Source organism: Sceloporus undulatus, chromosome 1 (assembly GCF_019175285.1).
Source record: "Sceloporus undulatus isolate JIND9_A2432 ecotype Alabama chromosome 1, SceUnd_v1.1, whole genome shotgun sequence".
Lineage (NCBI taxonomy): Eukaryota > Metazoa > Chordata > Lepidosauria > Squamata > Phrynosomatidae > Sceloporus > Sceloporus undulatus.
This window is the reverse complement of record NC_056522.1, coordinates 241,019,808-241,040,202: the sequence shown is the minus strand read 5'-3', so window position 1 is coordinate 241,040,202 and position 20,395 is coordinate 241,019,808. Positions and strand designations below refer to the sequence as shown.

Genomic DNA, 20,395 nt, shown 5'->3' with positions numbered 1-20,395 from the left:
GTTATTTAAGTAGTACAATGAAAAGACAACGTATTGAATCAGAAGCCCAAAATAATGAAAAATCAGTCCTATGAAATCAGATGAACGATGGCAAGTTTGTATAGATATTTGTTTGTGTCTATAGGTATGCTGCTTGTATTATTTCTGTTTGTTTCTCTTTATGTGATTTTAATAAAAGTGAAAAAATCTAGATAATTATAGAGAGAGCTGCTAACTTGGATGTCTTTAAAGGGGGATTAGAAAATTCTGTTAGATTAGAGCTATCCGTTGTTAATGGTAAGAGTAGCTATTGTATCACTTCCAATATCAGAGGCAGTTGTTGGGATATATTGGAGTGCTGTTGCATTTATGTCCTGCTCATAGGTTTCCCATGTGTACCTGATTGGTTATCGTGTGAACAAAAAATGTTGGACTGCATAGGCTCTTGGTCTAATCCAACATGACTCTTATCTTCTTACATAACTGTGCTGGAACCCAGCAAGGAGTACTGCTTTGATCATGTATTTTCCACATGGATGGAGAAACTACTATGTACAAATTGATGGTGCATACCGCTTTTGGCCCAACAGCTATGGTTACATGCATGGAGGTGATTTATTTGGGAAGGAGGGACTAAGCTGTCTTCTGTCCTTACTATCCCAAATGAATTTTCATTGTTGGGATTTCAATCTTTTTATTGAAAGAATTCAACATACACCATCTCATGTGTACTGATGTATATCATACAGGCAACTGTAAGATACCACTTTATAAAAGACACGTTTTGACAGCCAGAAAACTTGCAATGCACAATGTATAACTTCAAACAAGGTAGCTATAAATTTAGATGCATCTAAACCAAAACTTGTTTTCTTGGCTGAACAGCACATTCTGAAAGTCAAGGAATTTCATTCTTGGCAAAAACAGTAAAAATATAAGAAAAAGAAATGAAGACCTGGAGGTGTAAATTCATACAGATCCTAGAAGAAAGTACTAGTTGCAATGAAATGGGCAAGCTAAGGTGAGTTCTAACAAAATATTGAATTGTTTAGCATTAATTTCAAGGTGGGGACAGAAATCAGACATGTTGGGTATATTTCCATGTCTGTCTACTGATATTCTGCAATGACAACATAGACAATGGACTTCTTTATATTTTGGTATGCAGTTGTGGTGTCAGATATTACTAGATTGCAACTCCCATTCACCCTAATTGGTAAGGGATTACAGAAACTGCACTCCAAGAACAACTGCAGAGTTGCCCATCTCTGGACATCCAAAAACATTTGGTTCTTGAGACCGTCTTTTGGATCTATGTGCATTTTCTCTCTTGCTTTCTGGGTTTAAATGTTACATAACTCATGTGGATGGGGCAACCCATTATGTGATTACAAAACAGAATTGAAACCCATCCTTCAGTTCTGGTCTACAGGCAAATTTGTTTGCATAAAATCAGGAAGTGGAAGGAAGTAAAACAACGAGAGGGGGAAATGCATGAAATAGAGGCACGGTCATAGTGGATGAATTATGGTTTGGCTGCTACATTAGCAAGTGTTAGTCAATTACAGCGCGTCTGCGTTATAGATGGGCACACCATACGCAGCTTCAAGCATGCTGGAAGCCGCACTGGAAAAACCTGTGCTCTGGAAGGAGTAATGGGAGGCGCGCTTGCACCGTGCCGCGTGCATGAGCCTCATTACTTCTAATGGGGCTTGAACGTACGTGTTTTTTCCCATACGTGGGTTCCAGAACAGATCCCTGCATAAGGGAAGGGCAACCTGTACTAAACATGAACTTGGAGCATGTTCTCTGCCAAAATATTGCTGAGCTACATGGAGGGTGTTTATTGTTATCAATGGCTATGTAATATTTCAAATGGAAAAAAGTTCATATGAATGGATGGTAATCTTACTGTGGTTCAAGTCAATCCTAAAGTCACCAAATCCCATCTGATTCTGGAAGCTGAGTATAGGGTTTACTCTAGTTAGGACTACAGTATATGAATCTAGGCCCATCTGATCCTTATGGCAATCATCCCATTTCAACCACACTTACCTCTCGGGCTGGTTGTGAAGACAAAATGGAAGCAGAAAGAGAGACATATCCACCACTTTCTGTTACTTGGAAGAAAGTCCAGTCAGTGAAGATGCAGCAACGTGGCCAAATGCCTTCTTGTCGATGAACACCCTCTTTTCACCAGAATACTACCATTTAATAGCATTCACTGGTTTAGGTTTAAACTCATAACAGACAGCAGTGAACGAAAGGGAACCCCTGACTTCAGTACAGCCATTGCGGAAAGATGATCCGATGAATTCAAAACTGGATAATGATGTCAAATAGGCAGTAAAGAATTCACAGTTACTGTAGGATACCTTGCTATCAATTGGCAGAAAACTGATAGGATAGCAGATTACTATCAATAAAACAGGAAAATGCAGGGCAGTTGCTAAAGACTTTGTTCCTTTTTTCATAGTGTCTCCTGATTTCAATACTGTCAATAAAGTAGAAATTTATGAAAAGAAAATTCAATGCCAATTAAAGCTCAAAGAAACATAATTATTAAAACATTTTATGTTTTCTACAGTATAACATAACAGATTCCTTTTTCATTAAAATTTTGAAATACACTAGATTACATCATTTAAATAATCACAACTTAGAAGAGGTAATTGAGCCTTAGTTAACCAAAGCACAGAAGGTCAGAACTATTTCTGGTGTGTCACATTCCTTGTGTTTCTACAATGGGTTTTTAACCATTTACAAACATATCTAATGATCCTTAAAGGAAGAGAGTATTGCTTAGCCACAGAAATCTATAGCTATTCTGGAATGTTTATGGGTGAACTATGACTATATTTTGGCTTTCTTTTCAGCTTACATGTTACATGCATTCAATGCAAAGTAAAACTCCATAAACGTTCACCTACTTGAGCTTGAGGGTAGAAGTGGAAAATTCACAGCTTTTCTTTACATTAGAAAAAAAAGCAGGAGATTCAAAACAATTAGTAAAGGAAATATTTCCTGGGAGAACAAGCTGAAATGAGAAGATAATTATACTGTCTAAACATTCTCCTTAATTGTGTTAATACTGCTCTAAAATTGACCTGGATGTTGCCTAATGCTGTTATAATATACGCACAATGAGACCTCTATCATAAATTGTTAAAGATTCCTTTCCCCATCACAATCATGCAGTGTCAAACATCTCACAGTCATTATCTTATTCCCCACAATATTAGCTCAATATACTTTTTTCCCCAGAGACCTGCTCTTCACAATCCAGTGCTAATAATCCAAATTGCCATAGAAGACATCATCCCAAACAGGCCACATATCCGAAAAGCCTGTCCCCACCCCATTGAGCAAGTCTTCAAAGGCTGAATGCCTCTTTGCCCCCAGCCCAGAACATTTCCTTGTCTTTGCTGCTTTGCCTATTTACAAAATGTGCAAAAGATTTCTACCACACACAGAATCAAGGCTACTCCTTGGGCTGGTTGTCAAATTCTGGTGAAGTGATTCTCTTGGATAGCCAAAGATGAGCCCACTGTGTTGCTACAGTTCATGTGATGCCCCATGTACATAACCATCATTCAACACTTAACAGGTAGTTTTCAAGCTAATAGCATTTTCCTTCTTTTTATCAACGATATAAACCACTGCAAATAACTGGATGGCTATCAGCCTGCTGCTTTCAAGATGGCAACTCCTTTGTCATCCCTTCAGACAGTGTTTCTCAAAACAGGGAAGTGGGACTATGGAAAGAACTCACGTGACATCTACAAAAGAAATGGCATGGTTTTGTATGTCTTGTTGGTAGCTCAAGATTTCCCATACCTAGTTTCTATCTCCATGATTTGTCTGAAACAAAGGAGTGGAATTGTATGTTTGAAGTTGCTGTGGGTTACCTCAAGCTACACATAATGGTGCAGAGGGGATCTGATACTAGCCAAAAAGAGAAATGTGTGAAGTGGAGCAACTGATATTGTAATTTTTTTAAAAAAGTAGACATACAGTAGGAAGCAAAATGGCATAAAGGTGGTAGGAGCCAGGAAGGTATACCCAATGAGGTTTCTAGGTTGATTTATGTGGAAGATCTAGCAAGTTTTCTAATGGGGCACAATTTTCCTTGGATTTGAGAAACACTGTTTAAATAGTATTTGTTATAAAATGTCTCTTAGTAGAAAATGAAGTCACCATAGGTAGCTCTAATCCTATTTGGCCAGGTGATGAACATCCTTTGTGCTTTTCCGCTGATAGCAGGAATTTCTGAGCTTAGTCAAGTCCTTACACAGTCAGCACTGTTTCATGACCTATTGTGAGATGCAGTTATCATGATGTTGGGCAAGGCATTACGCCGCTTCTTCCAGGAGCCCAGCTCCCGAGAGTACCTCCGTATCTGTCTGAACCAGTGGTGAGTCCGTGCCTTGTCACTGTCTCGGAACACAAAGGACTCCCGCCTAATCTCCAGAAGTTCAAATGTATCATCACAGTCAGGATCCACAGAGACCACACAATTACTCAGTCTCAAGGGCTCCCTGAGCAGACTGAACTTTCCATTGTTTTTGTCCCTAATAACTACCAATACTGCATCTTTCACAAGCCCTGGCTCCCCAGGTTCAAAGCTAGACTCAGATGCACGTCTGATGTTGACCATGAGGAGCACTTGCATGTTCTGGAATTTTAAAGTCTTGCTGCCCTTTTTCACCCACTGTCCATCAGGTGGCTGGGCAAGCTGCAGGGGCCCTTCCATAACAAAACGGGTTTCTTCCCTCAGCCAGCCCACAGTTTTGATAGCAGTTTCCCTCATTTCAATGTTAATGACTTCCTTGTTCTTCTTGCTGTCCTGGCGGAAGGAACGCAGAGTCCAAGAGTTCCCTTCCTGCTTGGTTTTCATGTTGATGTGCTCCAGGTGGGACTCAATGCGGCTCTTGGCCTCCCTCAGGCTACTGTGGTCTGGGTGGTACTCAATGGTGGCTTTGATGATGCGGCTCAGCAGAAGTGGGTATTTTGTGACTCTCTGCAATGGAGCCATGAGGAAGGACCGCAAATTCATTCGTCGGAGGGCTGTATTGTCATTTTGTGAAACGTTGAGGAATATCCTGCAGGGGTTTCAGAAAGAACCTTTTCAGTAAAAAGAGCCAAGAAATGCTAGACATCATTATTTTTGGTTGTTACATTTTTATTTATTGTATTTCTACCCTACTCTTCAGAAATGCTGTTAGAGTGGCTTAGTAGGCACTGGATGCAGACATTTTTTCCACTCATCCTTTGGCATATCATTCAGCTAATTTCATATTTTGATTTATTTAATGGATTTACAGACATTCATTGAATTAGTACGTCATTCATTTTATATGCATCATAAGCCAAGTGACACATCTGTGGCAAACATACCACAAAGCCCTTGAAGCCCCTCATGGCCCTTCTCTGCCCTGTGGGGGACGGGCAGAATCAGAGAAGCATCTGGCTATGTCCCTGTTGCCAGATGCAAAATTATGACATCAGTGCTGAGATTCACTGGTGTACTCTGGACTAGGGTGAGGAATTTATGGTTCGAGCTACTCGTGGTCCTCTAAAAGCCATCAGTTAAGAGCTCCTACAAGGGCCACCTTTCCCTTCCCTGGAAGCCTGCTAAGTGGAAAAGAGGAAATAGAAGAGGATGACACCAAGAAAAAAGGAGGGGCAGAAAAAAAAGGGGGGGCACTCACTTTTGGCTCTGCCCTCACATAACACATGTCCCCCAACCTATCTGCAAGGGAATGTGGCCCTTGACCACAGAAGAGGTTACCCACCCCTGCTATAAGATTGATTAGGACACTTTGTTGGTGCAGCCTAGAAAATCCCATTCTTCAGTAAGCAATCATTGCCACTGATCCTGATGCTTGATCTTGTTTTTCTGTAAAATCCCCTCCTCTCCACCAAAAAATGCTTGTCCTGACACATTTGCCCATTCTAGGAACCCCTGAGTATCATGACCTACCCACGATTTAAGGATTTCCTTACCTAAGTAACTCCTTCTCTTTTTCCAACGCATTGAGCATGTTCACTGAAGAGGACTGCTGAAGACAGTATGTCTGGAAGGCAGGCAGCATATTAACAAATTCAAGGAATATTTCGCCAATGCACACAGTCATGAGGTCATCATCGCCCTGTCAACACACAAGGTGAGAAAAGCATCAGCCACTACAATGGAGGTGTTTGAGGACACTGAAAGCCACAGGCCTAACATCAGTGCCAGTTGATGGTGATAATCCCTAATGAAAGTATCCTATGATGTGTACTGCAAGGGTGAGTTCATTCATGGCACACTTCCCCAGGACGACTTGCCTGGGTGAATGCTGAGCAATGAAACTGCTTCAACAGCCAAATCAACAATCAGATATCCTCTACTGTACATTCCTTCCTTGAACTTGTATCAGGATAGCCAACTTATGCACTCTGTTCTGCAAATGAGGTCCTTAAGCCAGGAGAACTCTTCTCTACAACCAAATTGTCAATATCTAGCAGTAAAGTTTCAGAGCTCTGGAGCAAAGCTGAGCATTAAATTTAAGTGTACACAGCTATATATTAAGTATAAAATCCAAAAGGTAGATATAAAAATGACAGGTGAACTTCTGCACTCTGTTCTGCAAACAGCATACAGCATCACAATCCATGAGTCTTAACGTGATATATGGCAGCCAACCCTACATTTCATTATCATTGCAATCCTGCACATAACTCTTGAAAATGCTCCAAAAGGCAACAGTTGGACATAATCCCATAAAACTTCAATCGCCAGCCAAAAGTTACCCAAATTACCACTCTATGGGTACACCACTCTGTGTGCAGAAAAAAAAATCCAGTCCAACTGCATCACTGCTTTTAAATTAAGTCTGTTCATATTTTTGTTTCATAGATCTTTTTCATATCCTATTGTGCTCTCACAGGAAACAAAAGCCTGTTGTTTTGAAATTCACCATTGTCTATTAGATTTGTACCCACCATGATAAATGTACAGTTTGTGGTTGTATCAAAATTTGCATAGTTAGTCAAATACATCTTTGAGGGAAACCATCTTAAAGTGAGGGGGAAAACAACAGCCCTCTGACCTACTGTTTAGATAATGTGGAATATTTATGCTTTGTGACTGGATCCCACTCCCCCAGCAGATGAGCACTTCCACCTACTCCTAACACCTTCCACCCAATAGATTTGGCATAGGGGGTGGATTTCCTACACTGAATGTAACTATGCTCCTGGATTTATGCATGTGTAAGACTCTAACACACAGCACTGTGTGTTGATCACAAAGCTGAGGTAGGAATACTGAGCTGGGAAACAGCTGTGTGTGCAGGTATATGGCTTATTCATATCTTGACTTATTATGCTTAGATCTGAGAATCCTATGAAGAGACATAGTCCAATGCTCAAACCACTACACCACGAATGATGTGATTGTGATTGGACTATGACTCTGATTCCCAGCTTGGCCATGAAATCCACTGGGTGAACTTGGGCAAGTCACATGCTCTCAGCTTCAGGGGAAGGCAATGGCAAAACCTCCTCTGAACAAATCTTGCCATGAAAACCCCATGATAGAGCCCCCTTAGGGTTGCCATGTCAGAAATCGCTTGAAGGCATACAAGACTCCAACCAGATGCCAGCATAAGCCTGCTTTCTATTATTCCATTTCCTGATTTGCTAAAGCTATACATCTGTATAACCAATTAGTCCAGAAGTTTCTCCGTTTAACTGGGGTGCTCTTTCAATTAAATTTTTTGATTCTCATGGTTTATCTGGTTATATCTATTATTGGATGAAGTTAGCACCACGGAAATGGATGGAGATATGGATTAACAGACACTTTATGGATTAAGCAGTGATTCCAAAGGATTAAGCAGGGCCCAAGAGTGCCTTTATTTCAATATTTTCAAAAAAGCATTACGTGTTGAAAGAAGATGCAACAAAAGAAGTTCAGAAAAGAAAATGCCTTTGAACACAAGATCCTGCTGAAGGCTAGTTTAAGAAGCAACACTTATAGAATATCATGAATGATTTTCCATTCTAAAGAAACTGATTATGGAGGAAAAAAGGAACAACAAAAATGGCCTGAACCATATTGGCCAGTTCCAACAAGAGTATATCCATTGATTCAAGTGCTGAATGCTGAAAAATACATAATGTGATTAAGAATTCTTAGCTAAATTGACTGTCTAAGATTGCAAAACATAAAATCCAAAAAAATTAGAAAAAAATCAAATATAGTAAATGAATTGCTATTTAATAATTACTGTATAATACACTGTCAAATTGAAAGATGCAAATGTGTGTTGATTCTCCTACATGTAAATACAAAACATAGCACAAAAATTTGTGCTAATTTTTAGTTTGATCAGAATGTTATTCCAAAGCTTGTAATGATGCTTTCTCTTGATACATAAATTTGAGGACCTTTAGTTAACTTGTATCTTACTGGAAATCAAACTGTATTTTGTAAAATGGGAATAAGACTATTTGCATTTTGAACAGCAGGAGGCACTGTGGCATACAGATTCTATGATTTGTTTCATATTCCATGGCTTTTGTAAACTGAGGGTTACTCTTGCTGAAAATGAACAAAGAAAGGCAAAAACTTAATAATGCTAAAGTAAAGATCCATTTCACCAGTTTGTAATTGTTGGATTTAAACCTACACACAGATGGCTTTTCTTCGATATAAATTGTGTTTCAGTGTCAAAGCTGTGTAGTTCTCATTGTGGATAGAGCTGAACATGGTCCCCAGAATACTGCATATCTGTGGTCCTTTACCCTCAGCTTCCCAACTGTTATTTATTTCCTTACTGTTATCTTCAGCACCTACCTATCTAACATGATATATTCTATTCCCATGCTGACTTCATTCAAATTATTATATCTTGGTTTAACAAACCAAAGTATACACAGTTATTTTGCTGGTATGCTTCATGCTCACATGACACATTCTTTCTTGGCACAGTGATTAATCAGAAAGTTTTCAATTAATCAAAATGTCTCATTATACTCAAACTGAAAATTATGGTTAGCCAGATTTAGAACAAGACCCTAAACCATATCTCAGAGCTGATCTATGTCAAGACCTTAAATCGTATCTCAAAACTGATCTCAGATCCTGGTTTCTTCTGAATCTGGTATAGTTTCCCACTTCTGATATAACAGGAAACTATGGTTAATCATAGACTGGGCATGACTATGGTATATTATTTATTATCAAGTAGCCCCAAATTTAGCATAAAGGGAGGAAGAAAAACTGAGTTAGGAAAGGGCTCTGTGTGCAAGCAGAAGGCTTATTCATATCTTGACTTAGTATGCTTAGATCTAAGCATCCTAACTGGGCTCTTGTTCTCACTTGCCAATTTACCAATCAAACCAATGTATTCATGGCCCACAGCTGAAACACAAGTGGGGGGCACTTAACCTCATAGTGATGGGGAGAGATATACTCTCTTCTTTGGGCCATGGGCTAATGCTAAAAAAGGGTAGCGTCTTAGTCAGCCTATACTAGAATTTTCCATGCTTGAACTCTCTTCCTATGGGTCATTATGTCCTGATTCTGAAGGCTTGATAAATCATTTATTGAGTGAGCAGTCAAGATACCTTTCCAACCAAAGGGAATTCCACAATAACATATTCTTAGTAAAAGTAAGTATTCCAAAGAAGTGTCCCTTCATGGTTACATAACCCTGGCAACAATGCCAATACCTAACTTACAGTTTTAAAAAAACCTCATGTGCATGTTCAGATCAAAAAAAATTGGGCTTACTTGAAAATGCAAGTGCAAGCCCAAGGTATGTCCATTAGCTGATTAAAACCAACAAGCATCACCTTGCCCAATTCTGTACTGAATATAACCCAAGAGGAAGGGAACTATGGGCAAGATGCTGCATTATCAGGTGTAGCTACATCTGAAAATTTGATCCCTACAAACTCCTTCAGTTGGTGCAGCTGTCTGGCTTCAAAGGTGGGTTTGGGGAAGGTCATTTGAAGTAGGGGCAAAGATGCAACAAACGGAAATGGAAATCGCAATATTTACAATATCATGAATGTAACTTATGTCATCATGAATTCTAACATGATGATGGCCCATATTTCTTATAATCACTGTTGAATCATGGTACTTGTGGTCTTTGCTTCATGATTTTGGCTGCATCTGCACTGCAGAATTGATGCAGTTTGGCACCCTTTAATGGCCATAGCTTAGTGCTATGGGATTCTGGGATTTGTAGTTTTGTGAGATATGAGGACCTTTTTGTCTGCTGCTCCCAGATCATGGAATGATCTGCCGGAGGACATACAACAGCTGAAAATGCTGACTGCTTTTAAAACAGCTCTAAAGACATATCACTTCTGGCAGGCCTACCCAGTCAATTTTAAATCATGACTTTTTAATCAGGTGTATTTTAAAGAATTTATTACACAAATGTATTTTAATACTTTTATAGTACTGTTATTTTAACTGTTGGTTTTATGTGTTCTTTAATTGTGTTTTGGCAAGTTGTACCCTACCTCAAGCCTTGAGGAGAGGTAGGAAATATAAAAAAAATATTTATTTTTCTATGCTGTTGTTGTTATTCTCTGTCAGAGAGCTCTGGTGCCACAACAAACTACAAATTCCAGGATCCCATAGGATGAAGCCATGATAGTTAAAGAGGTTTCAAATTGCATTACTTCTGCAGTATGGCAGCAGCCATTGTTTATACAGGTTTGCCTAGAAAATGTAGGGTAAATGGTACTGTAGGCATAGAGAAAAAGAAATAAAGTAATGGAGAAATGCATGATTGCAATAGATGTTGGAGTGTGCTGGGTGCTGACTAGCTGTAGTAAACGCAAACATGATAGCTAAGAGAAAAAGTAAAAATGACAGGCACTGTGGAGTTTGGAGCGGAAGGGGGTTCTTTTTGTGGGGAGAAGATATGTATGTGAGGAGATCTGCTGAAATGCAATGTGTAACGAATAGTAAGCAGCAGCCACAAGCTTTTATGTATTTACCCTTCAGATCAAGTTGCATATTTTCTACAAATTGTTCCATAAATAAAAATTATTTATTCAACCGTTCCTGATTATTTGGCCAAGCTATTTAGGGAACTCACACAGTAATGAAGGAAGAAATAATCTGGATATTGGCAGCAGTGGATTACCACACAGATGTGGAAGGCAGCTGAGAACCCAAAGGACAGCTGAGGCTTTCAAATCTATCTAGTATTTCATGATACACAAGTATCAGGGAACAGGCAAGGCTCCCAAAGCTGGTTTTGTACTAGTCTGAAGAGGTGTGAGGAAAAATAAATAAACAAATAAATAAATGTTATTTTTTTTTATATATAAAAAGATTTCTCTAGTCCTGAGGAGTGAAACCAGGTGGAGAAGTACAACAGTAATCCATGCTGCTCATCTGATGCAATGATTCGTTCTCAATTCCTGCTAGTAAGGATCATACTCTACTTATTTGTTGACAGAACATTGTGCCAGGTCACTCAATATGCTCTACACAAGGCAACATACAGGAGTAGGGCCACCCCCTTGAACCATGGTTCTCAAAATGTGTGGCAGGACCCTCAGGGGAGGCATGCTCAAGGCCTGAAACTTGGAGGCCCTGATCACCCTTCCTCATCCTCTTCTCAAACCTTTCCTGTCCTGGAGGAGAAAAGAAAGGCAAGAAGCACACTTGGAGCCTCTGCCTGAGGGAGAGAGCTATTTCCTTATAAGATGTAAAAATATGAATATCTATCAGCACGTGAATGAAAATACTCACACTAAAACAAGCAAAATATTTTAATTCTTATACTATGTCAAGCATGGGGGGGGGGTGAGAATGTGACAGCCAGATATGGATGTAAAAGGGGTCACAGGGGTAAAAGGTTTGCAAACCACTGCTGTATCTTGCTAGTCCGGTGGCTGCTGATATAGAACAGCAGAGCAGAAGCAAAAAAAGCCAAGCAGTTTCATTTTAAAACAAGGTACACAGAGAGTGTGTGCCTTGTTTTAAAGTCAATTACCTCTTCCAGGGGTCTTTCAAGAAAGCTAACATGCTTAAAAACAAGGTATCTTTTCCTTGTGTCTCTTGTTTTAAAGTAGAAGTGCAGATTTTAAAGGTGCTCAAATGTGGCACAAAGCAATGGTACCACTACAAATTCAATGCAAGTGGCAGGAGCATTGATGATCGGGGCGAAATATGGCCGATGAGGCAAATCCATAGAGCCACGGGTTGCCTATGCTGCAGCTGAGGGCATCTCTTCAGGTAAAGTTCAGCCTTACATGGAAATGGCAAGACTGGAACCTGGAACCTACAGCCCTTCCCCAGATGACTGCACTGCTTTCAAAATAAAAGTTTATGCCCCAGTGGATTTACAGAGTTAAGTTCTGTGATGCACATGGGGTGTTGGTCTGCCACAATGAATTTGCAAGAACAGCTCTTCCACCAAATTATAAATGACCTTGAGCACATTCACGAAAGAGGGCCAGTTTGGCGTGTGGCTCTAATACCACTTAAGGACTTAACTAGCCTTGCCTTTGTTCTTGGCAACCAGTGATGGTTGGCAAGCAAAGCTGCTTTTAATTGCTCTCCCATGGGCATGAGGGGCTTTCTTGGATGTAGCTGTAAGAATTAATTTCATGGTAAAAGAGTTTTTGTTGTTTTTTCCCCCTTTCAGACCCAGTAATAAAGTACCCGGCATAATATAGCAACACAGTGGCGTGTAAATGCCATTAGCTTTGCTTAGGTGTTAGCAGAACCAGCCACCTGCACACATTGTTTCTCTCCAGCCCATAGACATGTGCTCAATTTTTAAACTGATGTCAGGGTCCCACCTGGCAACAAATGCATTGAGGAATGAGCCAGGAATGAAAGCCCAAAATTATGTAGTGGTTTGAGAGTCAGACTGGGTTTTAAAATATCCAGGTGCAGGTCTCCCAGTTAGATGAGAGCCACTGGTAGAGTCAGCATGGTGTAATAGTTTGAGTGCTGGAACAGAACTATAGGAGATCAAGTTTGAAACCACACTCAGCCATGGAAACCCCCTGAGTGCCCCTGGTTAGGTCGTACTCTCTCAATCTTAGAGGAAGGCCATGATAAACCTCCTGTTTATCTTAAGACAGAACTGCCTAAGTTGGAAGACAATTATCCTGTGTTTAGTAAAGCTATTCATCTTTTTGTTGGTTTCAGGGAAGAATAGACAACTTGTGGCAGACTGAGTGGATCCAATCCTCATGGCTATAAACCTATAAACTAAGGATTTTGTATATTTTTAAAATGATGGGGAAAAATACAGTCATGGGATCCTGAGAAAAACAACTGGGGAGACCCCTTTGGAAGACATGTAGAAATGTGACAGAGGAATGTGGGTTCTCATTTCGGCCACCTACTCATTAATCACTGTGGGTTACTCATACAGTCCACCCTTCATATCCACAAGGGATTTGTTCTGGATCCCCCTGCAAATAAAAAAATGTGTGGGACCTCAAGTCCCATTGATTTTAATGGCAGGTGCAACATCCACACTACATACACACACATTGAAAGCAATGGGACTTGCCATCTGCAAATGGCTAAAACTGTGGGTGGCAAGCCTGTGGATACTGAAGGCCCACCATATTGCAAATATCATAAGTCACAACACAACAAAATTAATGTTGCACAAGGAAAAGGAGGAGAAGTCCAAGACCACACATCACCTGCTCAAAGGCCTGGTCAATCTCTTCCTGAAGATACTCCAGAAAGTTTTCATTGAGGTCAATAAGCTCCTGTATGTTGCTGAAAACCACCATGAGCTGTTCCTGTGTTAGGAGACCAGCAGCTTGCATGGGAAGATAGAACTCCTCCTTGATGATGCGGAGGTCCTCCCCATAACTGGCTTCGGTATTGACAAACTCCAGCACTGATTCCTTCCGCTCTGTCCGGCATTTCAGGCACTTCTCACAGAGAGTGGCCCGTCTCTTGTTCTGGTTCTGAACATCTGTTTCTAGTGGGAAATCTCTCCCACCACAGTCGGTGCAAGGTTGGTGGGCTTCCCAGGCCTGCAGAGACATTAATGTTTCAGATGCTCGACTCCTCCACTTCCTGCTCAATGCTTGGCTGATGCCACTGTCTGCCCGCTCCATCACTGCTGACCTCATCCTTGGTGTACCTCCACTATTGGCATCAGCATTGTCTCTCTCATCATTACTACCCACAATGCCACTGTCAGTGCTGAGACTACTGACGTTGCTCCAGCGGTGTTTGGAACGGAAGGAGCCACCCAGAACATGGCGGTTCTCATCATAGTTGCTGCTGTAGTTGCTGTTTGTTTTTGGAAGTCCTGAGCCTAAGCAGAAGAAAAAAAATGAATGAGCATCACTTTTTCTCAGTATTGATGAACCTTTCAATTACTTTGAAACCTGGAAATCTGTCTTGTACTCCATTAAACCATAGGCCATCTAGTCTGGCATAGCCAACACTGCCTGGCAGCAGCTTTTCAAGAATTAGAGAGGTTTTTCCAGTCCCACCTGGCAATAGCAGGGATTGAATCTGCATCCAAATCATGTGCTCTGGCATCAAGCTCTGGCCATCCCAGAGGCCCTTCTTTCCTTCAGCAGAAATGTCAGCTGGAATCTTGTATGACAGTTATGAATAGCTACACCATGAAGCCCATCCCAATCTGCACAACCCACAGTTACTGGACAACAGTTGCTGTGATCAATAAGTATCTATTCTCGTTACTTGGGAAGCAGCTGACAGATGGCGAGTGATATCCTTTGCAACAGGAGGAAGTAGGACTACTGTCAAAATTCCTCTTCACACCACAGATCATTCACACATGGGGATGATTGGGAACAGCAGTCAGCTCCTTCCCAGTCAACAGAACAGACCCCTACTGAATACAATGGCTGCTTCCCAGTAAGTGAGGATTGGAGGGTCTTTCATGATCACTATCCTCTAAACCAGGGGCTGTGAAGGGATCATGAATACCACACAGTTATGAATGTATAAATCCAGGTTACACATTCGTAACTCCCCCAAAAGTATTCCAGCCATCAGTCCTATTGATCCATCAATTAAAATATTATTTTGGCTTTTTTGGCTCCCCTACCAGGACATAACATAGTTGCCATGGGGAACCAAGAAATGTGACCAAGAGACTGCAGAACCTCATCAGCTCTTATGACCAATGGGAAAGTTTGTGGGAACCAGACCTTGGCCATCTTGACTAAAACTAGGGTTTGCCAACCCTCACCTCACAAAACTGCAAAGAAATCAACCTGTTCCCACCCCCTGGAAACTAGCCATATTCCATTTCTTTCTTGAGGGATGAATGGTTCCATGAAAGCTGAGGACGGGGGACAGAATTCAATCCATCATTAAGCCAAATGCATTCCTGGACATTAACCTTTCCAGCTGGGTGAGAATGGGGACACAGGCCAGCATTCTGGAGGGTTCCTGATTAGCAAAGGCTGTTATGAAGGGGATGAAGAATATTCCAAAAAAGCAGTCCTTTGGGAGAAGGGACATACTGGGAGTCAGAGCGCTAATTTTGGCATGTCCAGTGACCATACCACCTACATTACACTGCTGCTGCTGCCATTTCCATGACTGGAAGTGACATTCTGGTCACCTTTGTTCATTTTTGGACTACACTTGGTTCTATTTTAGGATGCATATCCATGAAACTGGGATATAAAACTGCACCCCTTGCCAATGTTTTAAAAAATGTTTTTCAGGGCCATACACACCACCTAATCATATGATTTTCACCCCTTTGCTAGTATAGTTGATGACTGATGAGCACATTCCATGACTCTTGAAGGGAAAAGTATGGAGATACATATGCCAGTTAAGCAAATGGCTCTGGATGATAAATGACAACCTTGTGATAAAACACTCTCATAACTGTGAGTGACAAAGACAGTCAAAAACAAACACAAACTACGTCAGAGGCAAGGGACATACTGGGATCCCTCTCTTGTCGGCGCTTCTGGGCATGCTGCCGGGCTGCTGCCGCTATCTTCAGTTCCAGTTGTTTCCTCTTCACAGCATCTGTTGGCATTGGATCACTGAAATGAGGCCGTAATCGACATTCCCGCTGAGCTTTGGTGCAGTCTGAAGTTTCATGGGAGATGTCAGAACTGGATCTGCGGCAGTTTGGATTGGAGCTCTGGAAGGAAAACAATCTGAATTAGGGATATGTTTTTGCTATGCAAAATATGGGCTATTTGAATAAAATTGACCAATTCTGGCCAGGCTCTCCACCAGCAACCTATCCTCCATCCCATAATTCTGCTCATTTTCCTGTTCGGTGAAGGATCACACACACTTAACTAAGCAGGCAAGGTTCATATTCCTACTCTGTATTAAATTCCATGTTTGTATACTCTGTATGAGGCTATAGATATATATCACACAAGTATGGCAAAAATCGGGGACAAAAAAGACATGCATTTTTTATCTAGAATGTGAGGATGGAAGTTTGCAGGGTGAACAATCAAATATGGCAACTTATGGACATTATAAATAGCAGCACCTCTAGGCTGCCAAAAATACATACAATGGCAACACACTATGCTATATGTTTCTGGACATGTCCTAAACTGAATTTATTCATGAGAACTATCAGATATTAATTAGTTACTTAATTCTATGTATTCTCCAAGCAGAACAAATAATTCCCTAAGTTTTATCTCTGCTGTAAAGAAAAGAAGTATTTCTGTGCAATTTTCATCCAGTAGTTACACACCATAAAGCATTTTGGGAATTTACTCTGTGCTGAAATACAACTGATTTATTTGCACGAAAACTGTGGGATTTTGCATAAAACAAACCACTATTTCTAGGCAGCAACATGTATTTTATGTGCAAAATTGAAATTTTCTATAAAAAAACCACACAACAAAAAATTTGCACAGAAAACAGCAGTCTTGCACAACGAAACAACAGGCCTATTTTTTATGCAACCTGCTGGTTTTTGCACAAGATTTTAATAATATTTTGTTGAGCAAGACTGTTGCTATTTGTACAAGATCTACTGTAAGCTGTGCAAGATTGCTGGGTTTTTTGTTTAGAAAATAGCAATCTTCTATTTTAAAAAGGCACATGGCTGCCTGGAAAGAGGGTTTTTTTGTGCAAAATTGCACAATTCTCATGCCAAGAAAAACCCCCAAAACAAAACACATAAAAACAACCCATGGAGATTCTGCACTGAACATTTTCAGAAAACTCTTTGGGATGTGCAATATCAAGGCAAGATTTTTGATAATTGGGTTTTCCCATTGTCAGAAAAACCATTTTCTGGATAAGAAAAATAAAATAAATGGTGAATATTCTTTCCATCCTTATATTCAACCTGTAAGTACTTGATCCATGATGAAATGGGACTTTCCAGGATACAAGTGAAATTTCTGTTTCATCTAATCTGGTAAATTTTCTGAAGGTTGAGCATGATGTTTATATTGTTCATTTAAACCATTATCAAACTGGTTTGTCACGAATCTCAATGCATTAAAGGCATTACTGTACTTTGTTTCTGGAAAGGATCTTTAGATTGATAATAGAAAACTTTCAGCTTCTTCACACAGCTATAGTTCACACAGGACTTGTTGAGTGAAGCCATGGAAATGGCTTTCAGACAAAAAATATAGCAGGCTATGTCCAGCTAATGTTGGTAGTGACTTAAGTCTTACTGAAACCAACAGAACAAAGCTGACATTTCCAATGGCACTGAGACTTCAATACCCAACACACTTACCTGTAAATAAACTCCACTGAACTTAAAACATTACTTCTGAATAGGATGACACTATTAGTCACAAAGAACTTTAGCAGGATTTGTGCCATAGTGACTATGCCTTAAGGCTTAGGTCTTTTATTCATTTGTCTATTCTTACTGAAACCAGAAAGGAACATAGAGGAGAGCCAGAGCCAGGAGGAGACAAATACAGAACAGCTAAGAATGGCAATGGCAAGTTAAGGCATGTTACAGTTACAGTTCTGGACTCGTACTAGGGAGGCCCATCTCAGCTTCCCTGTTGGTCAATGTATGATGTTGGTTCAATCATAGTCTTTCAAACCTAACCAAGACCACAGGGTAATTGCTAAAATAAAAATGAGGAGGAGGAGGAGGTGCCTTGAGCTACTTGGAGGGAAAGGTGTGACATAAATGTAATAAATGAATGAACAGACAGACAGATTTCTAAAACTGCTGTGTCCCAAGAAAGGTAACTCACTGTGGGTTGATGAGAATCCTCCACAAAAGAAAAATCAGTCTTCTTAAGTTCACATGATCTTTTGGAGGAGGGATCAGATGCAGTTTCAGCACTGCAGCTACAAGGTAAGGGACAGCTTTGATCAATACCACACACAAACAAAAATCTAGAGCCATGTTTGGTGGTTGAAAGTAAGATATATCCTTAAAAATGTACAGTTGATTTACACATTACACATGTGGATTACAAGTGCAAACCCTGATTCTATGGGTTACTCTTGAGTCATGTAAAATTAAGAATATCTTATACCTTTATTCTTCTAGTTAACTGACATTTATTAGTAAATTTTAAAATCTGTCCCCTTAAGATGTCAATCAAAAATGATTGAAACTGCATTGATTCTTTAACCCTTTCATTCCTCAGATATTTTACAGTCGTCCATCCACGTTTACAGCTATGACTTCTGCGGATGTGATTATTCACGGATTTGATTAATATATTCTCTCGAGGTTCTCCATCATAACTCTCTCACCACCATCCACCATAGGCTGCACTGGAGGATGCAGAGATTCCTAGAGAGAACACTTTTCCAGACATTTGTAGGTTCTTCAGCACAATCCTGTGGTCAACTTCCAGCAGATGTTGAACACAGAGTTGTTCTGGAGAACCTGACATTCCAAGAGATTTGTTTCTCAGTTTTAAATAGTAGTGTGGTTTTTTTAATTTGTGGTTTTTCATTTTCATGGGGGTCCTGTATCCCTAACCCCAGTGGATGTGATATGTCTGCTGTATTTTCACTCAGATGAGGACCAACTTTCTGTTCATTGGCACAAATGTAAGCAAGTGCACTCAAATTTATTAGATGCTATGTATAATTTGTCATCTAGATATGAGGAGGAAATATTCTATTCAAAAGTGGCCATCACACACAGGAAGCAGCAGCAGCAGCAGCAGCAAGTATCTGGCTCTTCAAGCATTGAGTGCATACAGGGCAAGAGTGGATACAGTAATTAAAGAGCCATTCTAGTTGTTAGTAACACAAAATATGCATGTTTTGCTCATTTGCTGCCTGAGATTCAGACATTACCCCCAAAGAAAAGGTTTCTATTTGGGGGATGTTCTTGCTAATCACAGAAGAACTATGAAACTGTGACATGCTGTCTTAAGAATATGAGAGATGAAGCCAGTGGAATCAGACTAAAGGTCCTTTTTGGCTAACATTCTGCTTCCCACACTCACCTAGTCAGTGGACTGGGGTGGCCAAAATATGACTACCTTGGCCAGCTTCCCCCCTCCAGCACTTGACCCCTCCACCAACTTCCTTGGACCACCTTTCCATGGCCAAATTTTTTAAAAAAAAAAAAAAGGGGGGGGGGGGGGGGAGTGAATTGCATCTCCTGGATGCCTCCAGAAGCAGTTATTATAATCCTTCAAACAGATTGCAACCCACCCACCAACAAACAGTATTTAAAAAGTACTTGTTTTTCAAAACCAGAAGTGGACTTCTGACCACTTCTGGGTTTGTTGTTTGTTTTCAATTTCAATATTTTTAGTGGTCCTTAGAGAGTCCAGGGGCAGACAATTTCAGCCTGAATCACTGCAGTTCCTTGCATTTCTAGAAAGGCAATAAGCAGGGAAAGCACTCCCTCCCAAATAGGTTTCTCATCAACCTGTACTGAGTGGAAGAAAACATCCCAGCAAGCCCTTCTCCATACTGTCCTTCTACCAAAAACTGGTCCCTCACTCTTTATGTTGTGGGTATTCCATATGTCTTCATTTATTATCAATACTGCTTCATATATCTTTACAAAAAGAATTATAAACTTTGAAGGAGAGATTGGACATAAAATCTCAATTGGTGATTGATTTATTTCACAAATAAAAAAGAAAGAACATAATCCTCTTGCTCTAAGACCTTCAAGAACTAGAATGCCTCTGTTCTAGAATCTCTGCATCAAGATACATACAATGGCCTGTTACAGACTGCCAAAATAAAGCTGCTTCGGGTCTCTTTGGAGGTATGCTATTTAAATGATGCATGGGTCCTAAGAGTCTGGAGGTCGCACCAAAGCCACACTTCATTCCTAAGCACTGGAGTGCAGATTTGGTGCAGCTTCCAGATTCTTAGGATGCATGCATCATTTAAATAGTATACCTCCAAAGAGACCTGAAGCAGCTTTATTTTGGAGGTCTGTAACAGGTCAGTATTTCATTGTTGCTGTTG

General features: G+C 40.3%; 1 protein-coding gene across 1 annotated transcript in view; it reads right to left on the bottom strand.

Annotated features, from left to right (window-relative positions):
• Positions 1-3,980: 3,980 nt before the first annotated feature.
• LOC121918961 overlaps positions 3,981-20,395 on the bottom strand; it is a 115,959-nt gene continuing 99,544 nt past the window's right edge. The window contains exons 5-9 of the mRNA XM_042445076.1: positions 18,193-18,289; positions 15,923-16,127; positions 13,672-14,300; positions 5,986-6,131; positions 3,981-5,081 (exon numbers count right to left, since the gene is read on the bottom strand). Of these exons, the coding sequence (XP_042301010.1) occupies positions 4,286-5,081; positions 5,986-6,131; positions 13,672-14,300; positions 15,923-16,127; positions 18,193-18,289 (1,873 nt within the window). The 3' untranslated portion in view covers positions 3,981-4,285. The remainder of the gene's footprint in view (positions 5,082-5,985; positions 6,132-13,671; positions 14,301-15,922; positions 16,128-18,192; positions 18,290-20,395) is intronic.